Genomic DNA, 27081 nt, shown 5'->3' on the forward strand with positions numbered 1-27081 from the left:
CCATGAAAGTGTGACATGTAGCGGCGAGTGATCAGATACACTTCTAGGCAGGTAGGCCACCCCTCGTACATATGGGGTCATGAGTGTATTCCCAATGGCCAGGTCTATCCGTGACATAGCGTGGTGGGAGCTAGAGTAGCAGGAAAACTGTCTGGCTGTGGGGTTTTGGACACGCCAAAGATCTACCATACCCAGCTCCACTAACGTTCTAGCAAATGAGGTTGAGGCTGCATCCTCTGATATGTTTCCCGAATGCAACTTATCCAAATAGGGATGCAAATATGTATTAAAATCTCCTATTAGAAGAGTCGGCGCAGGGGGAAAGGAACCCAAAATAGACAAGATTCTTTTTACTGGTTCGACTGAATAGGGCGGGGGGATGTATATGGCAACCAAAATAAATTGTATACTGTATAACGTGCAAAGCAAACATACAAATCTGCCCCCAGGGTCAACCACTGATTTAGTACATGAGAAGGGGATGGACCTGTGCACCAGCACACTGACACCCCGCGCATGGGTCGAGTACGTGGAATGATATTCATGTGAAACCCATCCCTTTCTTAGCCAATGAATATTATCTTTCACCATGTGGGTCTCAGACATACACAGGATAGCCGGGAGAAATTTCTGCATATTAGTAAATATAGCACATCTCTTATTTGCATCCCCGAGCCCCCTAACATTCCACGCTACAATATTAAGTGATATCGCCATAAGAGCAGACTAAAAAATGAGAAATCGGAACATACTCCACTCCCGAGGGAGAGAGGCAATCTCCACCATCCCTCAGTACAATGAATTGGGCGACACGGCTGACGCACATCACATCCCACAGAACAATTAGGGAATACAACAACAAACGAAAAAAACAAAGGAGGGAGAGGGAGCACTGCACACCAGTGCACAGCGCCCCTACCCCCAAACACAAGTGTAACTTGCACATTTCTCTCAAATAGAGAGAATCAGGGCTAGAAAACTCGCCCAGAGTCCATGCAGGGAGAAGGGTCCACAGCTTGTCACTGTAACGAGTGTCCACAGCAATCCGGTCAGCTCCCGCCCTGAATCCGAAATGGAATGAACAGTAGTAATTATACCAGCATAGCGTCCTAGACAAAAAGGAGTAACAACACCTGGTGGCGAAAAAAGGGAGAACTTCAAGTATTCTTCCTCCTCATGGACCTCTCATTAATATCCAGCCAGGACAGCGCCATTCCCGCCGTATCAAAAAAGTGCGTTTCTCCATTCACATCAATCCGCAGTCTAGCAGGGTACATCATGGAATATGTCACCTGTAAGTCACGTAGGCGTTTTTTAATCTCAATAAATTGCGCCCTTTTACGCTGCACCTCCAGGGAAAAATCAGGGAAAATGGAGACTTTCCTCCCATTAATAGCAAGTTCCTTAATGTCTCTGGATCTGCGCAGGATAGCATCTCTATCTTTAAAGTGTAGGAGCTTAAGCAAGATGGGACGCGGGGGTGCTCCCGGCGGGGGGGCACGCGTAGGGACCCTGTGTGCTCTCTCAATAGTAAAGAATGGGGACAAAACATCTTTACCAAAGGTGTCCATTAGCCATTTTTCAAAAAAGCCAAGTGAGTCAGTCCCCTCCGTCCTCTCCGGAACCCCCACCAGTCGCAGATTACTTCTACGGGAGCGGTTCTCTAAATCATCCACCTTGTTCAGCAGTATTGTAATATTTTGCGTGGCTTTTCCCAGCTCCCGTGTTATTGGTGGCAATTTATCCTCCGTCGCACCAACACGCTCCTCCAGTTCCCCCACCCTGGCAGTCACCCCTCGCAGCTCTTGTTTAATACAGGCCATGTCCTTGGTGACAATCTCCATTTGATTACTTAGAGTGGCCAGTGTGGTATTGCAGGAGTTAATTGCTGCGAGGATTTCTCCCAGTGTGGGCTCAGCAGTCACAGACTCCGGCTGCTCCCCATCCCCCACTCCTTCCTCCTCCAGCACAGGCCCCTGTGTCTGCACATGTTGGGCTGAAGGGGGGCCCAGTTTACTCACTGTTCCCTCCCTGGAGAGATGATCCTCCAGCTCCACGCTGCATCCAGCGTCTGCCTCAGTCTGTGCACTGGGCGATCGAGCAGCAGCAGGAGGCACCCTTGCATATCGTTCCAGCCTGCCAGCAGCTCCCATCGCTCCACTACCAGCCGACTTGTTGTTTGCTGGTGCCATCCTGGATGTAGCAGAGGCGCGCCCCGGCGTCTCCTTATCTTTTTTACTGCTGCGGTTCGACATGGCCCAAGGATCCTCCGCTGTCTAAACGCCCAGGGAGATATTGCAGCCCTCCAGGTCAGTGGGACTCGTCAGCAGTGCCGGTAATCAGGATTTATTGTCGGATCCGGGCAGGAGCTCTCTCACTCCACGTCCTCCCTACATGAGGTCCAGGCCACGCCCCCCAAAGATGTTTTTTTTTAATCTGTTTGTACATCCTGAGCCTACTGGTTCATGCACACAACGTCAGACATAAAATAGACTAACACACATGTATTGCAATGGATCAGGGTAAATTTATATTCCACTCATGGGTAAAATTATGAATTTCATTGTGCAGTGTATTATCAGATTTATTTATCCTGAGCTTAAAGAATTGAGCTTTTACCTCTGGACAAGAAGTGAGGGGTCAGCCGAGCAGAGCTGACCGTGCTAAAAGAGGAGGAAAGCTGATAGAAGGGTTTGCAATATGACACAGCTACACATTGATCTTATCCGAAAGGTGTGTCTTCTGTGAGCTATACCCAGCACTGTCTAATCATGCAGGAGGTTAGACCAGGAGATCAGCTCTGTATCCTTACATCTCACACACTGAGAAACCTAGGCTATGGTGAGGCGCAGTCTTTTTCTGCTGTGCTGCTCCCTGGTAATGATTGGGCAACTCATACAGGAAGAAGAAGTACACGCCCCCGGTGAAAAGTAATTGATAACACCCACTTGGACTTACCGTTTTCTTTTTGATTTAATATGTGCCAATACTTTGCTAATATCGCCGTAACTGAGAGGCAAAATTGCATAATGTGTCTAGTTAAAGAAGTTGTCTTCTACATGGGCAACTTCTCCTCATACCCCATGCTTGGCCCCGAAAAAATACAAAAGCTTATACTCACCTCCCATGCCAACACCGTTCTCTAGGGTTCCTGTGCTGTTTTGACACGTGACTCCAGTGCCCAATCAGCGCTGACGTCACTGTCTCTGCCTCCTGTTGAATTGAACATGAAGAGCAAGTGATAAAGTAGCTAGAGCCCCAACTTCCTCTTCATGTTTGATTTGTCCTAAGGCGGGCACAGCGATGCCGGATCAGATTGGGTGCTGGAGGCACGTGCCACAACAACCACAGAAGAACTCCAGGACCGCAAGTGCTGACACCACGGGAACAGCGCCACCGAGGGAGGCGAGTAAAGTTTTTTTTATTTACTCGGGGCCAAACATCAAGAAGGGGTTGTCCAAGCAGTGGACAACCCTCTAACCATGACAAATTTTGGGTGCTGGAGGCACGTGTCACAACAACCGCAGAAGAACTCCAGGACCGTGAGTGCTGACACAGTGGGAACGGCGCCACTGAGGAAGGCGAGTAAAGTTTTTTTATTGAATCGGGGGCAAGCATCAAGAAGGGGTTGTCCAAGTAGTGGACAGCCCTCTAACCATGATAAATTTGGTTAAAAGGTCCACTTTAATCCAATAAAAATGTTTGAAAGTATCCAGTCAACCCCTTTTTCCATCTTCAGGGGGACGAGGCAGGGCTGTCCTCTGTCACGTTTGTTGTTTAATATTGCCCTTGATCCTTTACTAAGATATCTGGAGATGATCCCTTCCTTTGGGGGCATAGGGGTCGGTCACCATACACTTAAAACGTTGGCATTTGCTGATGATATCTTACTCATGATATCCAATCCTAAGGAATCCATTTCCTCTATAATGGACGCCTTTAATGAATTTGGAGCAGTTTCGGGATTTCGTATAAACTTTAATAAATCTCATGCTTTAGCTATTTTTAAAATTGCTCAGAAACGGTGGCCATTCCCTTTTCCTTTTCAGTGGAGGAGAAATTCTTTACCTTATCTTGGCATTGACCTACCATCAAATCCTCATGATATCTATAAATTAAATGTTCAGCCTCTTATTTCTGTAGTTATACAAGAAATTCAATCCTGGAAATCCATTAAATTATCCTTTGCAGGTAAAGCCCATCTAATATATGATCTCTTTCCCTAAAATACTCTTTCCTTTACAGACGCTCCCGGTTCTACTTTCTAAAGCTGATGATAGGCTACTGACACGAGCCTTCTGCCAATTTATTTGGGGCTCAGAAGGGGGCTCTAGAATTAGTGTTTTTAAGCTACAGCAAACCAAATCTTTGGGTGGACTTAATCTCCCAAATTTACGCCTCTACAGTATAGCGGCTGCTTTTCGCCATTCCCTTGATTGGATATACGCCTTTAATCGCTTCACTAATACCCCAATAGATGAGGCCATGTGTAGACCCTTCAGCCTCCCAGCATTGCTTCACCTACGAAATGCTGAAATTCCAGTGGAGGTTAGAGATAATCCTCTATTATGGTCGGTAATCTTGGGATGGCGTCAAGCTAGACGAGTTAGCGGTCTTGACCCCCACATCTCGATGTTTCTTCCCTTTCAAGGTAACCCCTCTTTTCTACAAGGCAAGTCAGCTCTCATTTACAAGGTGCTTGGAAACAATGGGTGTAGACTGGTCCGAGATACGTTAACAAATAATCAATGCCTTCTTACCTTAGAGGACATGGTTTTCAAATACCCAATCCTTACAGTAGACAATTTTACCGGATGATGCTAGAACACACCCTCTAAATTTAATATCCATTAAAGCCCAAATGGGAACTTATTCTATGAGTCTTATATATAAATCATTAAGCCTTCTATACATTGGTCAGACTCTTCACCAGGCCCTGGAAAATGGGTTGCTCAATTAACGAACTGTCGGGTAAATGACCTTTTGAAAGCCACTATGCGTATTAACTCTAAATTACCATATGACAGTTACATAACCATGTCTCTTATGATATTTCATAGAGCATACTTCTCCCCGGAGGTCAAGTCTAAAATGTCCCCCTCAGGGGACTATCCCTGCCCTAAATGCCTACACTCTCCAGCTGATATTTTCCATTGCCTTTGGGACTGCCCAATAAAAAGCGAGGTGTGGGATTCTGGCATATCTATCTCTCTCTCCCCAGAGTGGGCCATATTTAATATTCTCGCACAGGACCAGTTGGTGAGGCTTTCTGTCCAGCAGTGCCGCATCTTGTTCATATGGGCGGCAGCCACACGTAAAAGCATTCTCCGTTTGTTGGCACAGGATGCAACACCTTCTTTAAGCTTAATTACTACAAAAGTAACATATCTCTTCAAAATGGATTGGATAGAGACCTTACTTAATAAAGAAAAAGACACTGACCGCTTTTTTTTCACATGGTCCTCTTTTATCAATACTCAGACATCTTCCACAAGCCAGGCGATACATAGTTGTTTCCAGCTCACCAACTGGTATATGAGAGAGCAGCTTGCTGGTAATATCCCTGTTAGACTGGAATGAAATTGTGTTACGAAGTTATGGAGTTTGCCCGGGGGAGTGGAGGGGGAGGGGCGGGGGGGTTATAGTTGAAAAAATGCCGTCTAATGTTAATAATATTGCATAAATGTTCTTCTGTTATGTTATTGGACATTATATGTATATTTTGTAATACACTCAATAAAGACGGTTTAAAAAAAAAAATGTTTGAAAACATATGGTCGGCCATTATGACATCACTGATGGTCGGCCATTATGACATCACAGATGGTCAGCCATTATGATATCACAGATGGTCGACCATTATGACATCACCGCTCGCAGTTACTTATGCTGTGTACACAGGGTTCCGGCTGCCATTTTGGCTCCCTAGTGACTGAGTGCATTTGCAATTTTTCGCTATGGCTGAATTTCTTCTAGACAAGCTTCAGGTAGAAGGATTATTGGAGATTATTTACACCCATTGCTCTGACATTACGCTTCTACCACCCGATGGCGTCCTCGGCTTCACTCACCGGCTGGTGGTGGAGCTAGTGCAGGACTGCCTGACCAAATACCACCAAGACCGTCTTACCTCAGAGTATCTGACAGATTTAACCCGGAACATCAGGACATTACTACAGCAGGCTGAAGAAAAATCTCAAGATGGAGATTTGGCTTTTGTTAAAGAACTGGCCGAAAAAGTCCTGTATGTGCTGGAAGGTCCGGCCCGCTCCCCGGAACGCCTGGAGACACCACAAGGCGAGTACAAAGATGGGGAAAATGTCCCCCTGGAATCCCCGGACCCTAACACGAGTCAGGCGGGGCTGAGCAGCGATCTGACCACAGAAACTGATCAGCGGCGGATGTTTTGGGGCTGTCTACTTAGTGCAGCACAAATACTCACAGCAGATCTTCGCTATGAAGAAAATGGCGAAGAAGAACCTGGAAACTGAAAAACACGTGGAAGCGGCCTTTCTGGAGAGGGACATCATGACCTTCGCTGATTGTCCCTTTGTGGTCTCCATGCTCTGCTCCTTCCCTACTAGATCTCACCTGTGTATGGTCATGGAGTATGTTGGAGGTGGAGACTGTGGGTCCCTTCTAAGCACCAAGGGCCGTTTATCTATCCCCTTGGCCCGTCTGTACTTTGCAGAAACAGTTCTTGCTGTGGAATACCTGCACAGCTATGGTGTGGTGCACCGAGACCTGAAACCGTACAACCTACTGATTACAACTGCTGGGCACGTTAAAGTCGCCGATTTTGGACTTTCAAAAATTGGTGTCATGATACCAAAAACCAACAACTATAAGCAATCAGTGAAGGACATCTCCAGAGAGTTCAAGGACCTTGAGAATTGTGGTACCCTGAATTACATGGCCCCAGAGGTCATCCTAATGAAAGACTACGGAAGACCTGTTGACTGGTGGTCAATGGGGATCATCCTCCATGAATTTCTGGTTGGATCTTTACCATTTGATACGGATTTCATACCTGAGCTTAAAAGAATGATTGTCATGGGAAAAATACCTTGGAATTACAAACGCTGTCCACCCCGTGAGGCTAAGAACCTCATCACTGACCTGCTCAAAAAAAATCCTGAGCAAAGACTTGGGACAGGTGGAGCATTTGAGATTAAGGATCATCCATTCATGAAAAAAATAGATTTTGACAATCTTCTAAATCAGAAGCCGATGTATATTCCTCATCTTGTGTCAGATGTGGACACCAGCCTCTTTATCAATCACGCTCATAGAGACATGCTTATGGTCTCAGAGAAAGAAGAGGACACAAGTGAGGACAAGGACCTTGACTTCCAAAATTTTACGTCATCCTCTGAAAGGCTTTCTAAACTCTGCACCATCGCTACCATCACGATGAACAATGAGAATTCAAAGTCCCATCCAGAGTGTACCCAAGCATCAGACATCGAGAAAAGAAAATCTGCAATAAATCCAAATGCAGAGCAAGAAAGCCCAGAAAATGTAAAAAAGGAGAAAAAGAGAAGAGGTTCCACCTTCCGCCGGATCTTATCATCATGCCGGCGTGTATTATCTAGGGCTGCCCGCGTGTTTACATGTTGTTGCCGCTCCCCTACGACATCTAAAAGACGGTAAACCTCCACATCCAGCGCCCTGAGGTCCAGCAGATCCACCATCACTGCTGGAGAAGTATAGAAGTGCAATTCCACAACAGTTTTTTTTATTTTTTTACCATGTTCACCAAATGCTAAATCTGACCTGCCATTATGATTCGCCAGGTCATTATGAGATGACAGATACCAAACATGTATAGATTGTTTTTTATTTACGTGGTGAAAAAAAATCCAAAGTTTAATAAAAAAAAAAATTGCACCATTTTCTGAGATCCGTATCGTCTCCATTTTTTGGGATCTGGGGCTGGGTCAGGGCTTATATTTTGCGCGCCGAGCTGATGTTTTTAGTGATAGCATTTTAGGGTAGATACGATTTTTTTAATCACCCGTTGCTATGAACCAAAAAAACGTAAATTTGCGGTTTGGATTTTTTTCTCGTTACGTAGTTTACCAATCAGATTGCCTTTGTATTTGGATAAATTGGGAGTTTCTTAATGCAGCAATATGAAATATATGATCGCTTTTTTGTATTGTTTTATTTTGACTATGGAAATATGAACTTTAAACTTTTTTTATATTTTTTAAAACATTTTTTTTCCACTTTTGACTTGCTTCAATACAGTAGTCTCCATAGAAGACTTGAAGCTGCAATCATCTGATCGCTTGTGCTACGTATAGCCTTGCTATGTGTAGCAGAAATCATCATCTCCAGGGGCGTCCGTGGGTGTGGTTTGTGACACGCTTCCGGCACGCATGTGTTAAATGCCGCTGTCAGAGATTGACAGTGGCATTTAACATGTTAGCTGCCGCAGGTGGATCGCAATTTCAGCTGTTAGGGGCACATGACAGTTGATCAAACCAGCTATCATGTGTCAGAAAAGATGTGGGCTCAGCGTCGGACTCGGAGCCCGTATCAAAGGAAGGGAGGCGACCTAAGATGTACTTATACGTGATAGGTCGTGAAGGGATAAGTAGAACAATATTTTATTTTTCAAAACTTATGACTAAGTTCAGAAAAAAATGAATATAGGAGGTCAAAATGCAAAATATAAGGACAACAGAGCCCAATAGATTGGTGGAAGGGAGTGCTAAAAATTATTGGGAAAAGAGGTGCAAAATACTTGCCCCTGGAAATTGCAGCCCACAATACACCAGTAATTCTTGGCAGGTTCATTACAGAAAAATTAGTAATTAAAAAGTGCCACTAAAATCACTGGGCTGTGTAATACATGAAGGTGCTGAGCCCTCCAGAATGAAAGGTTTTTTCTTAATTTTCTCTCTGCCATTATATTTCAATGTCCCGGTCAAGACAGACTCAATAATTCCAGTTTATACAGTAAAGCCGAAAGCCGACACGTGAGCTACAGAAAATAGAAAGTCTAATCCTGTTACATCTGCTTTAATGACCAAAGTGAAATCTGCAATAGTTAAAGGGAATCTGTCAGTAGGATCAACCATCCTAAGCCGTCTATATAGGCTATAGGAAGCTGAGTAAAATGATATGTTTTTCTTAATATGGAAATGAGCTGTTAAGATCTATGGGGCGGATATAGATCTCCCTGAGAATCTGACTGTAAATAAAAGGGGGCATTTCCAGTGGAGACATGTAATGACTGACAGTCTGCTCTCCTGATCTACATGTCTCAGAGTTGGAACACCCTCTTTCATTTAAATAAGTTCTGGAAGAGGATTTTCAGGGAGGTCTGTATGGGGCCCATAGAACTTAACAGCTAATTTACATATTTAAAAACATTGTGGATTTCTCTAGAATAAGACATTGGAACACAGATATCCAAAGACATACCAAAAGGGAATTTAGATTGTGAGCCCCATTGGGGACAGTGATGATAATGTATGTAAAGCGCTGTGGAATATGGCTATACAGTTGTGGCCAAAAGTATTGACACCCCTGCAATTCTGTCAGATAATACTCAGTTTCTTCCTGAAAATGATTGCAAACACATTCTTTGGTATTATTATCTTCATTTAATTTGTCTTAAATGAAAAAACACAAAAGAGAATGAAGCAAAAAGCAAAACATTGATCATTTCACACAAAACTCCAAAAAAGGGCCAGACAAAAGTATTGGCACCCTCAGCCTAAAACTTGGTTGCACAACCTTTAGCCAAAATAACTGCGACCAACCGCTTCCGGTAACCATCAATGAGTTTATTACAATGCTCTGCTGGAATTTTAGACCATTCTTCCTTGGCAAACTGCTCCATGACCCTGATATTAGAAGGGTGCCTTCTCCAAACTGCCATTTTTAGATCTCTCCACAGGTGTTCTATGGGATTCAAGTCTGGACTCATTGCTGGTCACCTTTAGAAGTCTCCAGTGCTTTCTCAAACCATTTTCTAGTGCTTTTGGAAGTGTGTTTTGGGTCATTGTCCCGCTGGAAGACCCATGACCTCTGAGGGAGACCCAGCTTTCTCACACTGTGCCCTACATTATGCTGCAAAATTTGTTGGTAGTCTTCTGACTTCATAATGCCATGCACACGATCAAGCAGTCCAGTGCCAGAGGCAGCAAAGCAACCCCAAAACATCAGGGAACCTCCGCCATGTTTGACTGTAGGGACCGTGTTCTTTTCTTTGAATGCCTCTTTTTTCTCCTGTAAACTCTATGTTGATGCCTTTGCCCAAAAAGCTCTACTTTTGTCTCTTCTGACCAGAGAACATTCTTCCAAAACACTTTAGGCTTTTTCAGTTAAGTTTTGGCAAACTCCAGCCTGGCTTTTTTATGTCTCGGGGTAAGAAGTGGGGTCTTCCTGGGTCTCCTACCATACAGCCCCTTTTCATTCAGATGCCGACGGATAGTACGGGTTGACACTGTTGTACCCTCGGACTGCAGGACAGCTTGAACTTGTTTGGATGTTAGTTGAGGTTCTTTATCCAACATCTGCACAATCTTGCGTTGAAATCTCTTGTCAACTTTTCTTTTCTGTCCACATCTAGGGAGGTTAGCCACAGTGCCATGGGCTTTAAACTTCTTGATGACACTGCACACGGTAGACACAGGAACATTCAGGGATTTGGAGATGGACTTGTAGCCTTGAGATTGCTCATGCTTCCTCACAATTTGGTTTCTCAAGTCCTCAGACAGTTCTATGGTCTTCTTTCTTTTCTCCATGCTCAATGTGGTACACACAAGGACACAGGACAGAGGTTGAGCCAACTTTAATCCATGTCAACTGGCTGCAAGTGTGATTGAGTTATTGTGACGGCCGTCTGCGAATCTGGGCTGTAGTAGGGACAGCACCCCGAGTAACCCTGTGACCCTTAACCCCTATACAGGGATCTGGAATTGTAGCAAGGCCCAGGGGGTAGCTGTCTAGAGGAGCAGTGGACCAGAGCAGGGCGGCCGCCAAGGGGTCAAAACTAAAACCCGTAATCAAGGTCAGGAGGCAGGAGTCGGAGGCCGGAGGGCAGCAGAGGCACGAAATCAGCAGACAGAAGGAGAGTCAAAAGTCCAGGCCAAGGTCAGTAAAAAAACAGGAGGGCAGCAAAGGTACAAAATCAGCAGGCAGAAGGAGAGTCAGGAATCCAAGCGAAGGTCAGCGTCAAAAAATCAGAAGAGAGGCGGAGGTACAAAAATGTCAGGCAATAGAATGGTCAGAAATCCAAGCTGAGGTCAGAGTTTTCACTATAGCAAATTACAAAGTAGCACGCAGGGGAACCAAGAATATATCCGGCGGCTTGCAAGACCAGTCCCAAGGTATTTGAGGGATCAGGTCCTCCCTCACAGGTTCCTGGACTGATGATGTAATTAGGGCCGCCCCCAGGACCAGGCCAGATGGAGATGCAGTAAGCCCTACATGACTGACAGAGGGGCGGAGCCTGCGCCCACCAGATGCCTGCGCAGGAGCTTCTTCTCTGTCACCACCAGGGCCGGACTGGGACTAAAATTCAGCCCTGGCATTTGAAGTTACACAGGCCCACTAGTCACATGGTGACTATATAATATCTTTGTACAGTGGTAGTTTACAAGAAGTGAGAGGAGATTAACACGACTATATAACATGTAGTCACAGCTGTGCCCAGTATTTCAGCTCAGTCCTATTTATTGCTTTTAGGTACAGTACTCCTCCCAAAGCGCTGTCCCCTTTTGTATGCATGATTACAGAATTCCTGGCAGAACTGCTCTCTATTGGGCAACCAGACCCCCTGGTCATAGCCGCCCCTATCATACCTCCCAACTTTTGAAGAAGGGAAAGACGGACAAAGACTGCGGCCACGCCCAACCACACCCATTTCACAACTAGTCACACCCATGTCCACACCTAATCGCACCCATTTAGCACTGCTGATCACACTGACTGGTACTGAGGGCACAGTGGCTGGCATTATGGGCACACTGACTGGCACTAAGGAAGAGAGAAAACAGAGAGAGAGAGAAAAAAGAAAACAGAGAGAGCGAGAAAGAAAGGGGAAAGAAAGAAAGAACAGTGAGAGACAAAGAAAGAACAGTGAGAGACAGAGAAAGAACAGAGAGAGAAAGAAAGAGGGGAAAGAAAGAACAGAGAGAGACAGAGAAAGAACAGAGAGAGAAAGAAAGAAGTAAAGAAAAGAAAGAACAGAGAGAAAGAGAGGAAAGAAAAAGAAAGAAAGAGGGGAAGAAAGAACAGAGAGAGAAAAAAGATCAGAGAGAGAATGAAAGAACAGAGAAAGAAAGAAAAAGAGAGAAAGAAATAAAGAAAGATTCTACAAAGATACTATAGCAGCCCGGCTCCCATTGTAGTGCCCACCTGAGCCTCCCGATGCAGGACCTATCATGATCCGCTCACATGGCCGACATCCCCGATTCCAAGGCGATCCTGCTGTCTGCGCTGTCGGAGGAGGACACGGTGATGGATCTGAAGCATTCCTGGTTCCGTCACAATCTCCTCAAGAAATTATCTCATTTCCGGTCAGCTTCCAGCACATCACTTCAGGTGGAACGTCATGTGTGTGTTTTAAAATGCTCCTCGGGGCTCCGCCGTGTACTCCTGTGTCAGTGGGAAAAGCCCGCTTTGTATGCTTTGTACACACTTGGCTCCGCTCCGTACATCCCGTACACATATGACTCCACTCCATACATACACGGTTCCACTCCGTCCACCTTGTACACGCGTGGCTCCTCTCCGTACACCTCGTACACGCGCGGCTCCTCTCCGTACACCTCGTACACGCGCGGCTCCTCTCCGTACACCTAGTACACGCGCGGCTCCTCTCCGTACACCTCGTACACGCGCGGCTCCTCTCCGTACACCTCGTACACGCGCGGCTCCTCTCCGTACACCTCGTACACACGGCTCCGCTCCGTACACCTCGTACACACACGGCTCCGCTCCGTACACCTCGTACACACACGGCTCCGCTCCATACACCTCGTACACACAGCTCCGCTCTGTACACCTCGTACACACACGGCTCCGCTCCGTACACCTCGTACACACACGGCTCCTCTCCGTACACCTCGTACACACAGCTCCGCTCCGTACACATCGTACACGCGCGGCTCCTCTCCGTACACCTCGTACACGCGCGGCTCCGCTCCGTACACCTCGTACACACAGCTCCGCTCCGTACACCTCGTACACACACGGCTCCTCTCCGTACACCTCGTACACACAGCTCCGCTCCGTACACCTCGTACACGCGCGGCTCCTCTCCGTACACCTCGTACACGCGCGGCTCCGCTCCGTACACCTCGTACACACAGCTCCGCTCCGTACACCTCGTACACACACGGCTCCTCTCCGTATACCTCGTACACGCGGCTCCTCTCCGTACACCTCGTACACGCGGCTCCTCTCCGTACACCTCGTACACGCGCGGCTCCTTTCCGTACACCTCGTACACGCGCGGCTCCTCTCCGTACACCTCGTACACGCGCGGCTCCTCTCCGTACACCTCGTACACGCGCGGCTCCTCTCCGTACACCTCGTACACACACGGCTCCTCTCCGTACACCTCGTACACACGGCTCCGCTCCGTACACCTCGTACACGCGCGGCTCCGCTCCGTACACCTCGTACACACACGGCTCCGCTCCGTACACCTCGTACACACACGGCTCCGCTCCGTACACCTCGTACACACACGGCTCCGCTCCGTACACCTCGTACACACAGCTCCGCTCTGTACACCTCGTACACACACGGCTCCTCTCCGTACACCTCGTACATGCGGCTCCTCTCCGTACACCTCGTACACGCTCGGCTCCTCTCCGTACACCTCGTACACACGCGGCTCCTCTCCGTACACCTCGTACACACACGGCTACGCTCCGTACACCTCGTACACACAGCTCCGCTCTGTACACCTCGTACACACACGGCTCCTCTCCGTACACCTCGTACACACACGGCTACGCTCCGTACACCTCGTACACACAGCTCCGCTCTGTACACCTCGTACACACACGGCTCCTCTCCGTACACCTCGTACATGCGGCTCCTCTCCGTACACCTCGTACACACACGGCTCCGCTCCGTACACCTCGTACACACACGGCTCCGCTCTGTACACCTCGTACACACACGGCTCCTCTCCGTACACCTCGTACATGCGGCTCCTCTCCGTACACCTCGTACACGCTCGGCTCCTCTCCGTACACCTCGTACACACGCGGCTCCTCTCCGTACACCTCGTACACACGCGGCTCCGCTCCGTACACCTCGTACACACAGCTCCGCTCTGTACACCTCGTACACACACGGCTCCTCTCCGTACACCTCGTACATGCGGCTCCTCTCCGTACACCTCGTACACGCGCGGCTCCTCTCCGTACACCTCGTACACGCGCGGCTCCTCTCCGTACACCTCGTACACGCGCGGCTCCGCTCCGTACACCTCGTACACACGGCTCCGCTCCGTACACCTCGTACACACGGCTCCGCTCCGTACACCTCGTACACGCGCGGCTCCTCTCCGTACACCTCGTACACGCGCGGCTCCTCTCCGTACACCTCGTACACGCGCGGCTCCTCTCCGTACACCTCGTACACGCGCGGCTCCGCTCCGTACACCTCGTACACACGGCTCCGCTCCGTACACCTCGTACACACGGCTCCGCTCCGTACACCTCGTACACACGGCTCCGCTCCGTACACCTCGTACACGCGCGGCTCCTCTCCGTACACCTCGTACACGCGCGGCTCCGCTCCGTACACCTCGTACACACGGCTCCGCTCCGTACACCTCGTACACACACGGCTCCGCTCCGTACACCTCGAACACACACGGCTCCTCTCCGTACACCTCGTACACACGGCTCCGCTCCGTACACCTCGTACACGCGCGGCTCCGCTCCGTACACCTCGTACACACACGGCTCCGCTCCGTACACCTCGTACACACACGGCTCCGCTCCGTACACCTCGTACACGCGCGGCTCCTCTCCGTACACCTCGTACACGCGCGGCTCCGCTCCGTACACCTCGTACACACGGCTCCGCTCCGTACACCTCGTACACACACGGCTCCGCTCCGTACACCTCGTACACACACGGCTCCGCTCCGTACACCTCGTACACACACGGCTCCTCTCCGTACACCTCGTACACACGGCTCCGCTCCGTACACCTCGTACACGCGCGGCTCCGCTCCGTACACCTCGTACACACACGGCTCCGCTCCGTACACCTCGTACACACACGGCTCCGCTCTGTACACCTCGTACACACACGGCTCCTCTCCGTACACCTCGTACATGCGGCTCCTCTCCGTACACCTCGTACACGCTCGGCTCCTCTCCGTACACCTCGTACACACGCGGCTCCTCTCCGTACACCTCGTACACACGCGGCTCCTCTCCGTACACCTCGTACACACACGGCTCCTCTCCGTACACCTCGTACACACGCGGCTCCTCTCCGTACACCTCGTACACACACGGCTCCTCTCCGTACACCTCGTACACACACGGCTCCTCTCCGTACACCTCATACACACGGCTCCTCTCCGTACACCTCGTACACACAGCTCCGCTCCGTACACCTCGTACACACACAGCTCTGCTACATCCACACTGTAAATCCTGACCCCACACATACTTACCTCAACCAGCACCATGACAACAGCAAAGCAGAGTCTTGCAGACGGTAGAGGCAAGGCTGTGCGCACAGGACCTGTGATGAGGTCACAGGAGGGGCGGAGTCAGGGGTGATATGATCGGGGGTCTGGACAAAGGCTCCTGATCATGTGACCCCCTGACTCCTCCCCTCCTGTGATCTCATCACAGGTCCTGCGAACAGAGCGAGCAGGCAAGCGAGTGCGACGCTGAGTGGCTGCGGGGGGGAGGGGGTCTCATGCTACGGCGAGGATGGGGTGCGTGGGGGGCGTGGCGGCTTATCTCCCTGCAGTGCGGGTGGAACTTGAATCTGTGCCCGCAGAGGGCCGGCGGCAGGAGCCACAGTGGCCGCAGCTGCTGGCAAGCGGCCAGATGTTCGGGCGCTGCCGCCCGCGGCCCACGTGACAGCGGCCCAGCGGGAAAATGCCCGGTTGGTTATATTGCCAATCCGGGCTTGGACATCACTGTCCTGTGACAGATCGCTGATCTGTCACATCACAGATCACTGTGACAGATCAGCGATCTGTCACAGGCACTGCTGCAGACTTCCTCATGCCTGCGCTTTGCAGGCAGTGAGGAAGTCAGCTCCCTGCAGGCCCCCCCGTCGCCATCTTGGATCCCGGGTCCTGTAGGGAAAGAGCCCTCCGCAGCAGCGCTGCACATTGCGCTGCCGTGGGGGGCTCAGGGAAGCACGGAGGGAGCCCCCTCCCTGCCGATGCTTCCCTTTAACCCCCGGTACACAGCGATCGCGTTTGATCGCGGTGTGCAAGGGGTTAACGTGTCGGGGGCGGTCCGTGACCGCCCCTGACACATTGTGCCGGGTGTCAGCTATGATAATTAGCTGACTCCCGGCCGCGATCAGCGGTGCTCACCACGTGGGCGCCGCTGATCGCTGGGACGTAATATTCCGTCCATGGTAGTTAGGTCCAGGGTCACATGGACGGAATATTACGTCCTTTGTAGGTAAGGGGTTAAGCCCATATAGATTATATAACTGTATCTTGAATATGTTTTGGTAAACAGCTAAAATGACAAAACTTTTGTCACTGTTCAAATATTTCTGGACCTACCTGTAATTAACATCGTTTTTGCCCTAGTGAAGAAATATTAGAATTGCATCAATTAAAATAATATGATTTAATGCATTTAATTATTATCTGTCTGCAGAATATACAGGGCGGTGGCTACTGTGCTCCATTTTCTGTATATAACAATGGCACCCCGATGGCGCCCTGTGGTGCAATTGCCAACAGCATGTTTAATGGTAAGTAACAGAATACACAGGACAACAAAGAAGGGGGTGATCTGTACAAAATACTCCAATATACTAAAAAATTGAATAGACTTAACAGTGTGGGCATATATTCTACATTTGGACCATTTACTAAGATGTTTGTACCATATTACTGCCCCGTAATGCTGCCGTTAAGTACACAAACTGAATAATAATTCAGTGGATATGTATGCTGCCTCCGTAGAGTATCCAAATAGGGCTGGTTTCACATTAGCGCTTTTCAAGCGCACGCACGGCCGGGGGTAGCTCCGCCCCCGAGCCGGCTCTCTGCCCGGCGTGCCCGCCCCTTGCTTGTAGCGCCGCCTCCTAGCGCACAGCGGCGCCTGCGATCGGCGCACCCTATCTTTAGCATAGGGTGCGCAGATCGTGCGCAGGCCGTGCGCTAGTTGCGCTTTGACCTGCGCTGCGCACTTTTGACGGTGCGCCGAGCATGACGAAATCCGAAAAGTTTGATTTTGGCGCGCACGGCGCACCGTCAAAAGTGCGCAGCGCAGGTCAAAGCGCAACTAGCGCACGGCCTGCGCACGATCTGCGCACCCTATGCTAAAGATAGGGTGCGCCGATCGCAGGCGCCGCTGTGCGCTAGGAGGCGGCGCTACAAGCAAGGGGCGGGCACGCCGGGCAGAGAGCCGGCTCGGGGGCGGAGCTACCCCCGGCCGTGCGTGCGCTTAAAAAGCGCTAATGTGAAACCAGCCTAATACTGCGATATAGTGCCCACTAGAGATGAGCGACTTTAAGTCGAGTCGAACGAAATCGGCCGACTATAGGAAAAAGTCGGGGGTCCGACTGAAACACGAAACACAATACAAGTCAATAGGTAAGCAAAGTCGGCAGATAGTGGAGGACAGTAAACACACCTACAGTGCCAATTTCAATGCCAAAAACATCAATTCTTATTACTTAAGCTTGCCAACCTTAATTTACTTTATAATAATAGTTACGCATTGAAAACTGGGGGATATTTGGCTAAAGTTGTGGGGGGGGGTAGGGCTGGCTCCAGGTTTTCGTGTGCCCCGGGCCAAAGAGTGTCAGTGCGCCCCTTTAACACATAACACAATTCATGATGCTCCGATATGGCACAGAAATATAGGTATAGCACAATGAAAAATACTTCACTTCTTACATGACATGACTGATATATCTATTTTAAATTCTACAATAGCTCAAAAAATGGACAGTATATTACTCCATACAGTATTATGGCCACCACATGGTGCGCCATACAGAATAAAGAGCCCCATATATTTCTCCATACAGAATAATTGGTCCCATATAATGTTCCATACAGTATATGATGAGCTCCACATAATGCTATAGTATATGATGGTCTCCATGGATGATGCTCCAGTGTGTTATGGGCCCAAATAATGCTCCATATATAATGGGTCCCATCTCTAATGCTCCAGTGTATAATGGGCCCCATAGATGCTGCTCCAGTGTCTGATGTCCCCTATTTGGAATGCTCCAGTATATGATGGGCCCCATGGATGATGCTCCAGTGTGTTATGGGCCCAAATAATGCTCCATATATAATGAGCCCCATTTCTAATGCTCCAGTGTATAATGGGCCCAGTAAATGCTGCTCCAGTGTCTGATGTCCCCCATTTGGAATGCTCCAGTATATGATGGTCTCCATCGATGATGCTCCAGTGTGTTATGGGCCCAAATAATGCTCCATATATAATGAGCCCCATTTCTAATGCTCCAGTGTGTAATGGGCCGCGTAAATGCTGCTCCAGTGTCTGATGTTCCCCATTTGGAATGCTCCAGTATATGATGGGCCTCATCGATGAATGCTCCAGTGTATGATGGACCCAAACAATGCTCCATATATAATCTGCCCCATTTAGAATGAACCCAGGCATGGTATGTGAAAAGAGCTCCATGGAGTAATCTGAAGTGTGGGCTGCCGCATCCTTCACTTTTGGTGTGGGTGAAGGACCCAAGGAAAGAGGTTGCTCCTGACCAGAAGCCTGCACTGACGACTCAGTGCTTGCATTTTTTGAAACTTCAGAAGAGGAGGTGATAGAGCTGGAGGCTGTTTCAGCAATGTAAGGCAAAACCAGTTCCTGATGCTCCGGCTTTAAAAGCAGTTTACCTACTCCCAGAAAAGAGAGCCATACAGGCCTTTCGGAGCCAGACCATGACGCAGGCTCAACACCTCCTGCCTTAGCTGCTATTGTGCTTTTGGCACTACCAGCAAATGCACCATCAGTACCAGCTGGCCCCCCTCGCCCACGGCCTCTTCCACCATACTTACTAATTTTTTTGAAAATGTACCCGAAATACCAGCAGATATATGGTACTGTATCAGAAGCGTACAGCTCTATACAGTCTAGGGATAATTGTAAATCTCCATATATATTTCATGAGTCATACACAGACGCTCACAGGATCAGTATGGATTACACAATAATATAAAAAGTTGAAAAAGGGTGCAGTATCACCAGATATAAGATAAGATAATCCTTTAATCGTCCCACCATGGGGAAATTCAGAGCATTACAGCAGCAAGGCAGGAACAAGTACAGATACAGATGCATAAAGGCATTACATTGACAGTAGGTAGGTACATATACAGGGAAAAATAAATAAAAAATAAAATAAAATGTAACCGGACTGTCACAACTTTGGATCTATCAGTTCACTGTTTGGGTCGTTCTCCGTTTTGGACAGTGCTGGTTATACAGCCTAACTGCAGCAGGAAGGAAGGACTTTCGATAGCGCTCCCTCTCACATTTAGGATGAAGTAGCCGGTCACTGACAGTACTGCACATCTTTGTCACGGTCTTATGCATGGGATGGGAATCATTCTGCACCATGTAGCTCACCTTGGCCAGTATCCTCCTGTCGCCTACTTCTTGAACTGGGTCAAGGGGGCATCCCAGGACAGAGCTGGCCCTTCTAATCAGTTTGTCCAGCCTATTCCTATCCCTGGTTGATATGCCACTACCCCAGCACGCCACACCAAAGAAGATGACTGATGCCACAACAGAGTTGAAGAAGGATGCAAGGAGTGCCCCTCTAACTCCGAAGGCTTTCAGCCTTCTGAGCAGATAAAGCCTGCTTTGGATCTTCCTGTACACTGCATCCAAGTGATGGGCCCAGTCAAGCTTATTATTGAGGATCACACCAAGGTACTTATAGGTGTCGACTATCTCAATGTCATTTCCCTGAATGTTCACCACTACTGGTGGATTTTTGCCTTTGCGAAAGTCCACCACCAATTCCTTGGTCTTCCCGGAATTAATCCTAAGGTGGTTCCTCTGACACCATTGCACAAAAGCTTGGTTAGTGTCTCTGTACTCTCTTTCATCACCTCCTGTGATGAGACCTACTATTTGCAGAGTCATCAGAATACTTCTGCAAGTAGCAGCTAGATGAGTTGCACCTAAAATCCGCAGTGTACAGTGTGAAGAGAAAAGGGGCAAGAACTGTACCTTGAGGTGCCCTTGTATTGCAGATCACCGTGTGACACACTGTCCCGAACCTTTACAAACTGAGGTCGGTTCGTGAGGTAGTTAAGGATCCAGGTGGAGAGTTGGAGGTCCACACCAACAAGGCCCAGCTTGTCTCTCAGTAGACCTGGCTGTATGGTGTTAAAAGCACTAGAGAAATCGAAGAACATTATTCTCACAGTGTTCCCAGGTTTCTCCAGGTGAGAGAGAGTCCTATCTAGAAGGTGGATAATGGCATCATCCACACCAATGCCCGGCCTGTAGGCAAACTGGAGAGGGTCCATATCCGAGCTCACTAGAGGACGGAGACGTGTGAGAACCAATCTCTCTAATACCTTCATCAGGTGTGATGTCAATGCTACAGGTCTATAGTCATTAAGGTCTTTCGGATAAGGTTTCTTCGGAACCGGTACCACACACGATAATTTCCACAGTTGTGGTACTATACCCATTCTCAGGCTCATATTGAACAGATATGTAATGATCTCACTCAGCTGGTGCCCGCAGGTTTTGATTAGTCTTGCACTGATGCCGTCAGGACCTGCAGCCTTCAAAACTTTGATCTTATTCAGTTCTTTTGCAACCTGGGTACTTGTGAAGAACAGACCCTGGCTCAGTTGACAAGTTGCAGCAGGGGGTGAGGTTATTGTAGCAGAGAGGTGTGAATGGTATGCAGGGGCAGGAGCAGCCAGTGTGTGATTAAATCTGTTAAAGAATAGATTAAGTTCATTAAGCCCCTCTTTATCTACAACCATCCTGGAGACAGTCCGTCTATGCCCAGATATAGACTTTAGACCCTCCCAGACTTCATGGATCCTTTTCTGTGACAGTTTCAGTTCAATTTTTCTCTTATAATTAGCCTTTCCCTGCCTGATTAGATTCTTCAGATCTTTCTGCACCTCTCGCAGCCTGCCCTTGTCACCTGATCTGAAGGCCAACTTCTCTTTGAGGAGAGCCTTTATTCCGGGGCTGATCCATGGTTTGTTGTTAGAGAAGCACCTCATTACTTTTGTGGGTACTGTGTTGTCTACACAGAAATTAATGTAGTCCGTTATACAGTGTGTGAGACCATCCATGTCATCACCATAGGAATCTTGCAGCACTTCCCAAGTGGTTGTTTCAAAGCAGTCTCTCAGAGCATCATCACTCTCCTCAGTCCATATCCTCACTGTGCGAGTGACAGCAGGTTCTCTCTGTACAAGTGGCTTGTACACGGGTTGGAGGTGCACTAGGTTGTGATCCGATCTTCCAAGGGGCGGTAGGGCTGACGAGGCATATGCCCCTCTCACATTGGCAAAGAACAAGTCCAATGTTTTGTTATCTCTAGTGAGGCAGGTAACATACTGTGTGCAACTGGGTAGTATGGATGTTGGAGACACATGATTGAAGTCTCCCGAAACCAGAAGGAGTGCTTGGGGGTGAAGGGACTGCATCATGCTCACTGTGGATTGTAGGACCTCAGTGGCGGCATCAGCTTTCGCAGAAGGGGGGACATATGCAGCTATCATGATTACATGCGATAGTTCCCTCGGTAAATAAAAAGGTCTCATGCCCACAGCTAATAGCTCAATGTCCTTACAGCATGTTTGCTCTTTGACCACGATGTGCCTAGAGTCACACCCTCTATCATTCACAAATATCGCCAGCCCTCCGCCTTTCCTCTTACCGCTCTCCCTTGTCCTGTCCGCGCGAATGAGTTTAAAGCCGTCCAACGAGACAACAGTGTCCGGAGTACCTTCGGTGAGCCAGGTCTCTGTAAACAGCAACATGCTGCACTCCCTTAATTTCCGATGATGTCTGGTCAGCGCCGACAGTTCGTCCATCTCATTCCCGAGTGATCTCACATTGCCCATAATGACGGAGGGAAGAGCAGGTCTATAGCGCCTTCTTCTAGCTTTCCTGAGGGCTCCAGCTCTGCAACCTCTTCTCTTAGTCTTCCTTATTTCTGGTGGAATGTCCTCTGGTCTATTAGCAGCATGCTGCCTTGCTGTGTCCCTAAGCAGCAGTATAGCTTCTCTGGAGTAGACAATAGGGTCTTGTTCAGTTCCTGGATTTCCCAACACAATAGATCCAAGTAAAAACAAGGTAAAAAGTCCATCAAAGGTCCAGGTCCTCTTATGGTTTTTCATAGTGCAATGTCCCTTTGGAGTAACAATAAAAAAAAAAGAGAAAGGAAAAATAGAAAATAGAAAAAAAGGAGATCAAAGAAGGAGCTACTGTAACAGGCTGCCACTCCAGCGGCGCCAGGAAGTAATATAGGAAGGTATATATAGTATGGTTTAAACATTCTGAATCTCCGTATATATTTCAGGAGGCAGACACAAACGCTCTCAGGCCCAATAGGGATTAGACAAGAATATAAAAAGCAGTAAATGGGTAATGTATCACAAACGTACAACTGTATACAGTGTGGGTGTAATCTTAAATCTTAAACTATATTTCTGGAGTAACAGACAGACGTTAACAGGCTCATTATGGATTACACCAGATTCAAAATAGCAAAAAAAAGGGTACTGTGTCAGCGCTGTATACAGTGTTGGGCAAATTTGAAATCTCCGTATATATTTCCGGAGTCACCCTCAGACGCTCACTCAGTCTGCATTTGACCATAACACAAAATGTTGAAAAAAAGGTACTGAATAGCAAGAAAGCAAGTATATATATTATAGGGTACAATTTAAATCTCCGTATAGATATTCCCGTAGTCACCCTCAGACGCTCACCCAGTATGTATTTGACTGTAATACTAAATGTCGAACAAAGGTACTGTATAATAAGATAGAAGCTGTATATAGTATAGGGTAAAATTTTTATCTCTGTATATATAGACGGAGGAAACCACACACACTCACTCAGTATGGATTATACCGTAATAAAAAATTTAGAACAAAGGTACTGTATTAGCAGATACCTGGTGTATCCAGTCTAGGGGTAATTGTAAATTTCCATCTATATTTCCGGAGTCAGACACAGACACTCACAGGCTCAGTATGGATTACACCAGAATATAAAAAGTAGAAAAAGGGAAATGTATTCGAAGCGCACACCAGTATACATTGTTGGGGTACTTTTAAATCTTCATATTTATTTAAGTCTCAGTAAGCCAGTCCAGACTCTCCACTACTGGAAACTAGATGGATACAAGTACAGACGGAAAGTCGAGTGTTTGCAGAAATTTGGGAATTACTGATCACGGGAAAACCTCCCGGTAGATTTCGCAGAGGCGATGCTGACCCTCAATTACTTTGTCTGTGGAGACAGCGAAAACGGTTATTTGTGAAAAAAGGATTGCTGTATCGCAATAGCTTGGATCCCATCACCGTTACTCGTCTCCATCAAATTGTGATCACAGGGAGAGATGTAGACATGGTCCTCACTGCCTATCATGATGTGTCTGGTCACTTTGGAGTGCAAAAGACAGAAGCCACAGGCCGTAGGCGATTCTATTGGATTGGCATGAGAGGAGACATTGAAAAATGGTGGCAGGAATGTCACACGTCTGTGACTGGAAAAACTGTGAAAGCTGATCATAAAGCACCACTGCATCTGATTGTGAGTTGACGTCCATTACAAATGGTAGCCATTGATCATCTGAAGGTAGAGGCCAGCAGGACAGGCCATAGCTACATCTTAACCATCATCGATCAGTTCACCAAATTTGTAGTGGCCGTCCCTGTGAAGGATTTAACTGCCCAGACTACACAGCGGTGGAGCAGGGAGAGGTAAGTATTGCAACTTGCAAGTGCTGTGGCCATGAGCAAGCAGGGGCGGCCCACTCGTGGGCAATGGTACTGGCACAGGGCCCCTCATAGTACGCTGGGGTGTCTGACAGCGAGTGGGACCCCTCACTGTCAGAGACACTGAATTGTACTATGATTGGCCCTGTGCCAGTGCCGTCGGCCAAGAGTGGGCCCACCCACCTGTACAGAGCAACGGCACTTGCGCAAGGTGGTGACCCCAGCCCTTGGGGGGGGCAGCCCAGTTTGGGAGGTTTAAAAAATGGCATATGTTGATGTGTAGGATGTACATTCAGCAGCTGCAAATGGAGGAATTTGACAAGTCCGAGGAAGAGGAGGACAAAAGCGAGCCAAATTTCTTGCAACCTATGTGTCATCAGGGGAAGGTGGGACAAAATCCTTTGAAACCCATGCATGGTTCATTTTAATGAAGGTTAGATTATCAACATTTTGGGTCGACAGACGGTCCTTTTTTCTGTCAGGATTGATCCAGCAGCACTGAAGACTCTTTCAGATAGCACACTAGCAGCAGGGCAAGCGAGCTCCTGTAAGGCATATTGTGCCAATTCAGGCCAGGTGTCCAGTTTACAGGCCCAATAGTCAAAGGGGAATGACCTGTGAGGGAGAACATCGATATGGGAGGAGAAGTAGTTTGTAACCATAGTTGACAACTGCTGTCTCCTGTCACTTGCAATCTATGCAGTATTACCAGTCGTGTGAGCGGTACTTGAGAAATCAGTCCACAACATGGTCATGAAACCCCTGTCTCCAACGCCACTTCGGCTGTGTGTACCACGAACACCTCTTCCATTTTGCCCACTTCAGCTCGTTGGAGAACCAGCACCGCTGCTGTGTGTTGGGAATGCCTCAAACAAACGGTTCATCAGAGTTGCTTGTTTGTTAGCCAATATTATCGCTAGGTTCTCCTGTGGCATGATGTTGTGTAATTTGCCTTTATAGCGTGGATCGAGGATGCTGGCAAACCAGTAGTCGTCATCCTTCATCATTTTGGCAATGTGGGGGTCCCTTTTTAGGATCCGCAAAGCATAATCACACATGTGGGCCAATGTTCCAGGTGTCAATGACGCACTGGCAGTGGTGGGTGGAGGAGCACTTTCTGGCAAATCCACATCCCTCCTGTCACGCACAAACCCTGTACCTGACCTTGCCATGCCAACATTTTCTCTTGCCCCCAGAGAAGCATCCTCCTCCCCAAAATAATCATCCCCCTCCTCCTACTCCTCTTCTTCCTCCACCTCGTCCAGGACAGTTCCTGACCAGACAATGGCTGACTGTCATCAAGGCTTCCCTCCTCCTCCTCCTGTTCCTCCTCCGCTGCAGACGTCTGATCCTTAATATGCATCAAAATTTGCATGAGCAGATGCATAAGTGGGATGCTCATGCTTATGATGGCGTCGTCTGCGCTTACCAGCCATGTGCATTCCTCAAAACACTGAAGGACTTTACAGAGGTCTTTCAGCTTTGACCACTGCACACCCGACAACTCCATGTCTGCCCTCAAACTGCCTGCCCGTGCATCCTCCCACAAATGCATTACAGCCTGCCTCTGTTCGCAGTGCCTCTCAACCATGTGCAGGGTGGAGTTCCACCTTGTTGCAACATCTATGATTAGGCGGTGCTTGTTGGGGTGGAGCAATTGCTGCAGCTTCTGCATACGACTGGAGTGTACGGGCGAGCGACGGATGTGCGAGCACAGTCTTCGCACCTTTTGGAGCAGGGCTGTTAACTCTGGATAATTATTTAGGAAGCACTGCACCACCAGGTTCAAAGTGTGAGCCAGGCAAGGTATGTGTGTGAGTTTTGCATGGCTGCCACAAAATTCCGGCCGTTATCACTGACTACCTTGCCTGGCTCAAGATGTAGACTGCCCAGCCATGACTCAGTTTGTTGGCCAGTACCTCCGCGATGTCTGTTGTCGCCCAAAGACATCATCTTTAAAACAGCCTGCTGCCGCTTACCACTAGCTGTTCGATAATGGGACACCTCGTGTGCAACACTGGCAGCTGCGGATGGAGTGCTCGTGCGACTGCGCTCTGTCGACGAGCTTTTGCTTCTTGAGGAGGAGGAGGAGGGTCGAACGCCTAGAGCCAACTGTTTCCTATACCGTGGGCTAGGCAGCACTGTTCCACCGCTGCTGTCCCCTGTGGTGCCTGCATCCACAACATTAACCCAGTGCGCAGTGATGGACACGTAACGGCCCTGGCCATGCCTACTGGACCATGCATCTGTTGTGAGGTGCACCTTTCCACTCACTGATTGTTTGAGTGCATGGACAATGCGGTCTCTCACATGCAGGTGGAGGGCAGGGATGGCTTTTCGAGAAAAGAAGTGCCGACTGGGTAGGTCATAGCATGAGACAGCGTAGGCCATGAGCTCTCGGAAAGCTTTGCTTTCAATCAAACGGAAGGGCATCGTGTCTAACGAGATCAGTTTGGCAATATAGGCGTTCAAAGCCAGTGTACGCGGATGAGAGGATGAGTACTTTCTTGTCCTACTCAGAGTGTCTGCTAGGGTGAGCTGGACTTGAGAGCTGCATATGGGGGAACTAGCAGTGGACCGGACGGACTGAGAGGGGGTTAGTGATGATGATGGTGTTGGCTGTGATGGCATAGATTTATTGTTTCGTTGCAAAATCATTGTGATTCCCTGACTGCTTTTGCCTTGCGACGACACCTCAACATTTATTGCTGGTGGTGTGCTTACCGGTTGCAGTGGTCTTACAGTGGGGGAAGCGATGGAGCGTTGCTAGCTACCTTCAGTTGGAGCAGGTGCACATGTGGTACCTGAGGATTTGTAGTCCGTCCACGCTTGCAAGTGCATGGTGGTTAAATGTCTAAGCATGCAACTGGTATTCAAATTTCTGAGATTTTTCCCTTGGCTAAAGG

The 27081-nt window shown here is 48.4% G+C and overlaps 1 protein-coding gene and 1 pseudogene across 2 annotated transcripts in view; both read left to right on the forward strand.

The window, feature by feature from the left end:
• The window catches only part of LOC141097308 (cell cycle control protein 50C-like), a 76236-nt gene that overhangs the window by 34819 nt on the left and 14336 nt on the right, over positions 1-27081 (forward strand). Inside the window, exons 1-2 of one of the 2 annotated variants that reach the window (XM_073584376.1) lie at positions 15802-15879; positions 16854-16950. In XM_073584376.1, coding sequence (XP_073440477.1) covers positions 16911-16950 — 40 coding nt within the window. In that variant the 5' untranslated portion in view covers positions 15802-15879; positions 16854-16910. Of the gene's footprint in view, positions 1-15801; positions 15880-16853; positions 16951-27081 lie in introns of those variants that run through there. The other variant, XM_073584375.1, reaches the window with a different exon arrangement.
• LOC141097269 (microtubule-associated serine/threonine-protein kinase 3 pseudogene) lies at positions 6202-8139 on the forward strand (annotated as a pseudogene).

The sequence above is a fragment of the Dendrobates tinctorius genome, unplaced genomic scaffold (genome assembly GCF_039654945.1).
Source record: "Dendrobates tinctorius isolate UK_male_01 unplaced genomic scaffold, ASM3965494v1 ptg000084l, whole genome shotgun sequence".
In the NCBI taxonomy this organism is placed as follows: domain Eukaryota; kingdom Metazoa; phylum Chordata; class Amphibia; order Anura; family Dendrobatidae; genus Dendrobates; species Dendrobates tinctorius.